Raw genomic sequence first — 8,587 nt, forward strand, 5'->3', positions numbered from 1 at the left:
AATATTTAGTTCCAGGGACCCCCAGAAGCAAAATTTGAGTTAGAAATGTTCGCTTAAAAAATACATATATTCAAAGATTTTCACACATTTTCACAACTTTTCAAAAATAGCAGATCTACAAGCTCGCAGCGCGGCACTCGGTGCCGCGCTGTGAGCTTGTATATCTGCTATTTTTCAATAGATAAAGTTATTAGGGCCCCTCCACCTTGGGCCCCAGTAACTCAATCCCACTTTCCTACCCCTTGTGACGCCCCTGTTTGCAAGGACCCCCGTGATTCTGAGGGGCCTTTTCCACCAAAAGAACCTTGGTTCCAGAACCAGTGCCGGTTCAACTTTCTTGGAACCGTGGTTCGTTCTTGCAAACCGGCTTTCGTTTTCCACCAGATTGAACCATGATTGAACCAGAGGAACCAAGGATTTTGTTCAGAACCAACATTTACGGTTCGGAAACCAACTCCGGTTCTCGGTGGAAAAAGCACACCTCTGGTTCATCCCATAGGCGGGAGAAAGAACCAGAACCGGTTCTTTGCCGGTGGAAAAGAGCCCCTGAGAGTGTGCAAATGGAACCATACACTCTCAGAGTTACAGACATGGGCATTCAGGACTATCGCTTTGTGTGTTTAATATTATTGTCATGGCCACTTTTGTACATCCGTGGCAAAAACGGAATTTTAACAAAAGTGTCCACCACAAGCCAACATGGCGATGACCCCCAATTGACCAACAATATAGCAATAATGGAAACAAGCCCCTGTGGCTTTTTGTGGAATCCTTTTAGCATAACCTTTGACTGTAGGCCTACTACAGTACCTGTGCTGTTGACAAACTTGGTATTGTATTGTATTTGGTACAGGGTCATTCGGTTCGGTACACCCTCGTATTGAACGGTTCAATACGAACACATGTATTGTTGCACCCTTAATGACAACATCTTTCACTCATTCACACAATCGATTGACTGATGGCGAAGACAAACCTGTTCTGATGATGCGTGTGGCCGCAAACACAAGGTCAAGAATCACTGCTCTACATAGGGATGGGTCGATATGAAAATGTCATATCACGATTATTGTGACCAAAGAAATCGCGATTTACGATACTATCGCAATAATCAAAATCCATTATCCTGGGGCAGAACATTTGCCAAAACATTGCAGATCTACAAGCTCAAAACGCGACGCGTTGTGAGCTTGTATCGGCTATTTTTTGGCAATGACATTTCATAGAGAGTGAAAAAAGGATGTATCAAGTACGTATACCAATTATTATTTTACCAATTATAGAGGGTTTAAATGGTACCGGATATGCATCACAGCAAGTAAAAGGTGAATTGATCCCAGTGCATGACGGAGGATGATATCACGATAAATTAAATCTCCACGATAAGATTATCGTGGGTGTTTTTTATCACGATAAACGATAATATCGCGTATCGTCCCATCCCTATTTGCCAGTGTGTTAGGGGCTCAGCGCAATACAAAAACATTTTCTTAAAAACAAGCCAAGATATTGCGACACTCACAGGCCTCTCGCTACTAAACAGGAAGGCAAAGGAATAACATTATTATAGAGCACCCAAGTGTGACATCACTGCCGCCATAGGGCGCTATACCCCTGGGTCACGTGATAATTCTTTTGTATTGGAATTCCCATAATAGGGGAATCTTAGATCGTGTCATATACTGTAAGGACTGTGTTCCAAAAATAAACAAGCCACGCCGGCGATTTTACTCGTATTGATATGAAGCATCAACTTACGGCGAAAAAGTACAATATATATGTTTTTGTTTTTTGTTTTTCTCCAAACACAGACATTATCAAATGTAATATCATAGATCATAATAATAGTTTGTTTATTCCAGGAACACACTTCTAATGTGACGCGACCTAAGATTTGCCTATGGGAATTCCGATTCAAAGAGGGTTAGAGGGAGAGATGTCAGGACTTGGCTGCTCTATTGCAGTGGTTCTCAACCTTTTCAGGCCGCAACCCACAAAATAATCATATTCTAACCCCATGAGCACTAAGAGTTGAGGAATTACAAAATGTACACGGTTGTGAAAATAGCAGATCTAAATGACAAATCAAATATTGGCATGTTGCGAGGCGTTGTGAGCATGTAGAGTTGTAGACCGGCTATTTTCAAAATTTCTGCCTCTAATATTTGACAATTTGGCCAATGTTTAATTTGTCATTTCAGAGGTATTAAAAAGTCCTTAAATTGTCACTTTAGAAATGTGCAGCTATACCCTCTATACACTTAAACTTTATGCTGTTTTGTTTACTGTTGAGTGAGAAAACAATGTTGCACATTAAGTTAATCATCATGGGGACCCCCCCCCCCCCAAAATAATGTGGGGACCCCTTGGGGGTCCCGGCCCACAGGTTGAGAACCACTGCTCTATTGTCTGGAGCTCAGTGGCTGCATGGCGCAGCATCACCACGGTCGCACTACTCACCTCCTCTGTGGAAGATCGCCCGACAAGGTGACCAGCCGCCAAAGGGTTCCAAATCCAATGGACCGTTACAGTTCAGAGCTTGAAGAGCTGTGTCTGTGTACTGTCTGTGTACTGTGTATGTGTGTGTGTGTCTGTGTTCTGTGTTGTGTGTGTGTGTGTGTGTGTGTGTGTGTCTGTGTTCTGTGTGTGTGTGTGTGTGTGCGTGTGCGTGTGCGTGTGCGTGTGCGTGCGTGTGCGTGCGTGCGTGCGTGCGTGTGTGTGTGTGTGTGTGTGTGTGTGTGTGTGTAAAAGTGGCCTCCTCTGATAATCCCAGCAGTCTGTAGGGTCCGCGGGGTTGACTTGTGAATCACAGTGAAAGGCCTTCTTCACGGTCTCCCCGTTTACTCCTTCCTTGGTATTCCTCCGTTCCTGTGGGTGGTTTGAAGCGCGGTGTCCACGTTGTAGTCCATGGTTAAGGTGCTATAATGGCTGAGGTGCAGGGACGTGCTGGCCATTGGGAAAAGCGGGACAACTCCCGAACGGCCGGTTCATTCCCGGCCGGTCCAGGCCGGCCATTAGGAAAATGAATATAATGTCGGCCATTTTGGAGGCTGGGCGGCCAACTAAGTAAATCGTCACTGTCAGGCAGAAAACCTATCTCCAAGTTTCAAATTTGTAATTTTTTTTGCAAAGCAAAGCCCTGCTTCATCATACAAGGCTGTCGCACAAAAGTAGTGAAAACAGCAGATCTACAAGCACACAACGCCTGTGTTGTGTGCTTGTAGATCGGCTGTTTTCACTAGTTTAAGTCATTTTTAAAATGGTTTTGGACATACAAGGTTTCCACCCGACAATGACGAAATATAATAACTCATATAATTGGCCCACTGGCTTGTCACTTGTCATGGCAGCAGCGCTATAGACAGAGATATCTCTCTCTATAGCGCGCAATGAGGGCCTCTACAACTCTTTTTCCCGGGCTGAATCAGGGGCCCAGCATGTCCCTGCTGAGGTGCTTGTGGTGGTGGTGGTGGTGGTGGTGGCGGTGGCGGCGGCGGCCGTGTGACCTAACGGGTGGCGTTATTCAGTCGTTGCCGTTTCACATAATGGCGTCGGTAGGGCTGTCACAATTATTACATAATCGTCTAATCGTAATTATTTGACATAATCGCAAATATTTTGTCATAATGGTCATAATCGTGAATGTCGAAAAATGTTCATACATTGACAAACATTTTCAGAAATAGTGGAAATAGCAGATCTACAAGCTCACAACGCGTCGCATCGCGACGCGTTGTGAGCTTGTAGATCGGCTATTTCCACTATCAATGTTATTTTTTTAAGTAGAAAGTTGATAAATATGTCAGTAATTTCTTTGTATATTTAAGTTATGTGTCATATCTGCCATGTGCAACTTCAAAGCCTAAAAGCCAAACAGAAATGTAGTTGTCAACGACAAATACACAATGAATCGTCATGTAAAATGTTATATCGTGACAGCCCTAGGCATCGGTTCCCAACCTGTGGGCCTGCGTGGCCCGCTACAGGCGGGCTGTGAGGATATGGCGAGTGGGCCCTCAAATAAGTGGCAGATCACCAAAGGTTTTTAAGGACAAACACATATCATGGTGTTATTGATAGGGATGGGACGATGTGAAAATTTCATATCACGATTATTGTGACAAAAGCAATCGCGATTTACGATATTACCGCGATAATCAAAATCCATTATCCTGGGGCAGAACGTCTTTTGGCAAAGACAATTGTTAGCGAGTGAAAAAAAAACACTGTATCAAGTACGTATATTATAATAAGTACCTTTTACCAGTTATAGAGGGTTTAAGTGGAACCGGATATGCAGCTCGGCAAATAAAAGGTGAATTGAACCCAGTGCATGACAGAGGACGATATCACGATAAATTAAATCTCCACGATACGATTATCGTGAGTGTTTTTTTATCACGATAAACGATAATATCGCGTATCGTCCCACCCCCAATTATTGACCGTGATACCGATAAATAGGAATTCCATTGATCCACATTGATCATTAAAATAAACGTGGTCTGAATATGCACGTGGCCCTCCCATCTGACCAAAATGGGTGGGCTGCCAAACACCTTTGAGATTTTCAAGTAGGTTCTGATTGGGCTGATCCAGAGAAGGTTGGGAACCGGCCGCTGCCATTATGGACTGGACTGGATCATGTTATTTATTAGTCAAACGGGGTGTCTTTGCATGGAGGGAGGGGCTGTTCGCCTGCAGCTATACTCGGTTTGCCTCTGTTTTGCTTGTCATTCGGATTAATCTCTCGAGCGATTTATGTGGGTCATGTTCTCAGATTGCCTAAGGTGCGCATGATACGCCTAAATCTTATCTATAGCTGCCAAAATATGTATTCATTACATTTTCACACAATATTAATTCCTGTCAGTGATGTAAAGCAACACAGAAAGCGAGCACAAAGTGATGGATGGTGGCCTCGTCTTTTCTCTACGGTTTGTTCTAGTTTTGTTTTTTTTCCTCTCTTCTCTTATTCCAATCACACAGCATACAGAAAAGTCTGGAACGTTGCTATAGAAACTGCATCCACGGGCAACTGCAGAGCACATTTGGCGCCACAAGGTGTCGCTCTTGTTTTACAAGTGCTGCATTTGTTTCATTTGTTTGTCATAATATCCTGGCATTTAGAAATACGAGCGGTTAAGATTCAATAAAGCTCTTGACATCGATGCAAACAATTCCAGAATGTAAAACAATTTAAATTCGTTTCTGTTCTTTCCTTTAACAACTGCATTATGATTAGGCCTATGTTTTGTTTCTTACACAGTGCTGGAAATGGTCAATAGGCCTAGCCTGTACAGCAATGGCGTGCAATAGAAAGAGGAGCAACTAATTAGCAGTCCCAATAAATAGCATCATGAGCCTTGATCGATTGATCGATCCATATAGGCTACATACGGTCTGATATAGCTCTGTAGCCTGCAGCGCACAAGGCGCTTTGCTTTGACATGGCTCTGGATGGCATGCAGCACATGGAACACGCGCACAGTCACAGATTAATGGACGTTTGCTTTTCAAAAAAAAAAAAAAAAAAAAAAGGCAAATTAGCCTACTGCAACTCCACATATAGGCCTACCAGCGTGTTATAACGTGGACATATATATAGCCTACGTTCTATAGCAGTGGTTTTCACACCTTTTCATAACAAGGCCCATTATTTATTCGGCATTTGAGCCACGGACCACCATTTGAAGAGAAGAGCCTCTCAGACGCAAAACTTTGAGAATAGGCTCTACATTCTTTAATTGAGTTGACTAACTCTTAACTATTGAGAGCGCAAAATTTAAAAGGTTTCATTTTACACTGCAAGAGTTAAAGATCTAATAGGCCTAAGAACTCTCCATCATTTAGCTGGGGGACCCCCCCTCCCAAGGACCACTGGTGGTCCCCGGACCACTGGTTGAAAACCACTGTTCTATAGCTACATGCCGAGTTGGAGAAAGAGCGCTTTTGGCACGATAAAAAATAAATACATTTAATGTGCTGTAACGACGATGGAAATAACAGGTGTCTATATGTCCAACCACACTGTGTCATAACTCTTAACGCCGCCACCACGAGCCACGTATACATAATTCTATAGATGAATTGGTCCTATTATAGTCTCTCTGTAGGCTACTTCAGACAGATCAGTAAATTAAATGTAAACTTTGAAACACTGAAATTTACGATTAGGGTTAATAAATTACTAAGAGGATATGGTTTCATAAAGTGCTTAAGAGGCTGATAATGTCATTTCCCAAGCTTTGCTTTTTCTTTTTTCTTCTTTTGTTTCAACCTTTCAACAACGATGCGCATATAACGGAAGACTTCCATCGTGTGTGTGTGTGTGTGTGTGTGTGTGTGTGTGTGTGTGTGTGTGTGTGTGTGTGTGTGTGTGTGTGTGTGTGTGTGTGTGTGTGTGTGTGTGTGTGGGCGCGCGCGCGCACGCGTGCGTACGTGCATGCGTGCGCACTGGTGTAGTGGGGTTGTGTGCTATGAATATTCTTAAACCACAGTTTCCATGATCCTTCTGTTGCTTAATATTCTAGTAAATAATTCCTTCCCTCATGTGTTGGGATGCCAGTCAGAAACAAGAGCAAGCCAGAGCGCAGGATGGAGATAGACGTACGCGCTGAAAGAAACGCGCGTTTCTTCAGCTCAAACAACCACGGATGTTTCCATTGTGTGGAGTGGACACATAAGCATAAGCCCACACATCAATCACACATCAGTGAGCTTCCCAGTGATAGCCTTCTGCGGGCTGCAGTTGGTGTATTTGATGGAGTCGGCGTCCTCGCTGTCCATGTAGTCCGACTTGGAGAGCGACTGCTGGCTGTCGCTCTTCCTGAACTCGCCGAACTGCGGCTGCTGCTGCTGGCCGCAGGTGACGTGCGTGTACTGGAACTGCTCCTCGTGCTCCGTCTCGCGGTGGTAGAAGTAGTTGAAGTTGGACACGATGACGGGCACGGGCAGCGCGATGGTCAGCACGCCGGCGATGGCGCACAGCGAGCCCACGATCTTGCCGCCGATGGTGACCGGGCACATGTCCCCGTAGCCCACCGTGGTCATGGACACCACGGCCCACCAGAAGGCGTCCGGGATGCTGCTGAAGCCGCTGTCCGGGTCGTCGGTCTCCGCGAAGTACACAGCGCTGGAGAACAGGATGACCCCGATGAAGAGGAAGAAGATGAGAAGACCCAGCTCCCTCATGCTGGCCTGCAGGGTCTTCCCGAGGATCTGGAGGCCCTTGGAGTGCCTGGACAGCTTGAAGATGCGGAACACGCGCACCAGGCGGATGACCCTCAGGATGGCCAGGGACATGGCCTGCTGCCCGTTGCCCTGGTGCTCGGCCAGCTCCAGGCCCAGCGTGATGAAGTAGGGCATGATGGCCACGATGTCGATGGTGTTCATGATGTTCCTGAAGAACGCGGGCTTGCTCGGGCACGCCGCGAAGCGCACCAGCAGCTCGAAGGAGAACCAGATGATGCACAGCGTCTCCACGATGAAGAAGGGGTCCGTGAACGGGTTGGGCTTCTTGTTCGCGCTCGCGGTTCCGTTCACGGCGCCGGCCGGGTCCGAGTAGAGCGCCTTGCCGTCCTCCCTGAACTCGGGCAACGTCTCCAAGCAGAAGATCACGATGGATATCAGGATGACCAGCACGGACACTATGGCGATCCCCCTGGCGGGGCCCGAGCTCTCCGGGTACTCGAACAGGAGCCAGACCTGCCTCTGGAACTCATTGTCTGGCAGCGGCCGCACCTCCTCCTTGATGAAGCCCTCGTCCTCCTTGAAGTTCTCGATGACCTCCTCCCCCAGCTCGTAGAACTTGATCTCCTCCATGAAGATGTCCACCGGCACGTTGACGGGTCTCCGGAGCCTCCCGCCCGACTGGTAGTAGTAGAGGATGGCGTCGAAGCTGGGCCGGTTGCGGTCGAAGAAGTACTCGTTCCTCAGCGGGTCGAAGAAGCGCATCCTCTTGCGCGGGTCCCCCAGCACGGTGCTCGGGAACTGCGCCAGCGTCTTCAGCTGCGTCTCGAAGCGCAGCCCGGAGATGTTGATGACCACGCGCTCGCAGCACTCCTGGTCGTGCTCGTGGCTCGCCCGCTCCGGGTCGTACACATCCTGGGACAGGGCGGCCAGTGCCACAGTCTCGTCCAGGTTCTCTCCGGGCACCACGGTCATCTTTCTCCCCCAGACAAAGGGCAACGCACCGCCACCACCACCGCCGCCGCCGCCGCCGCCGCGGTCCCTGCTGCTCGCGTCCTCCTCGCTCTCCCTCTCTCTCTCCCTCTCCCTCTGTCTCCTCCGTGCGTATTGTTGTCCACTCCGCGTTATTTGGGAACCGACGAACGGGGTGCGCGTCTCTGTCCCCCCCGCCCGTCTGCGTCCCCAGCCGCCTGCGTGTCGCTCGCTGTCACGTCTGCGGGCGCGTTGTTCTCCTTGTTTTTGTTGTCATTTCCCCCCCCCCGTTCCGTTCCTTGTTGTTGCCGTCACCTTCTCCCCCGTGCCGCGCGCACGCTCCCCAGTCTGGACTGTTGGCTGTCACATTCACTGCATTTTAAGCAGCACTGCCCTCAGCCCTCTCCAGGCTGACGTCTATGGA

The 8,587-nt window shown here is 47.7% G+C and overlaps 1 protein-coding gene across 1 annotated transcript; it reads right to left on the reverse strand.

Moving 5' to 3' along the window:
* Positions 1 to 6,705: 6,705 nt before the first annotated feature.
* LOC308309244 (shaker-related potassium channel tsha2) lies at positions 6,706 to 8,166 on the reverse strand (the record flags this gene model as incomplete). The annotated part of the gene is made up of 1 exon (XM_080754750.1): positions 6,706 to 8,166. One exon carries the CDS (start codon positions 8,164 to 8,166, stop codon positions 6,706 to 6,708), a length of 1,461 nt encoding a protein of 486 aa, XP_080610876.1.
* Positions 8,167 to 8,587: the final 421 nt, after the last annotated feature.

The sequence above is a fragment of the Nannobrachium achirus genome, assembly GCF_963921795.1.
Source record: "Nannobrachium achirus genome assembly, chromosome: 23".
NCBI classification, from domain to species: Eukaryota; Metazoa; Chordata; class Actinopteri; order Myctophiformes; family Myctophidae; genus Nannobrachium; species Nannobrachium achirus.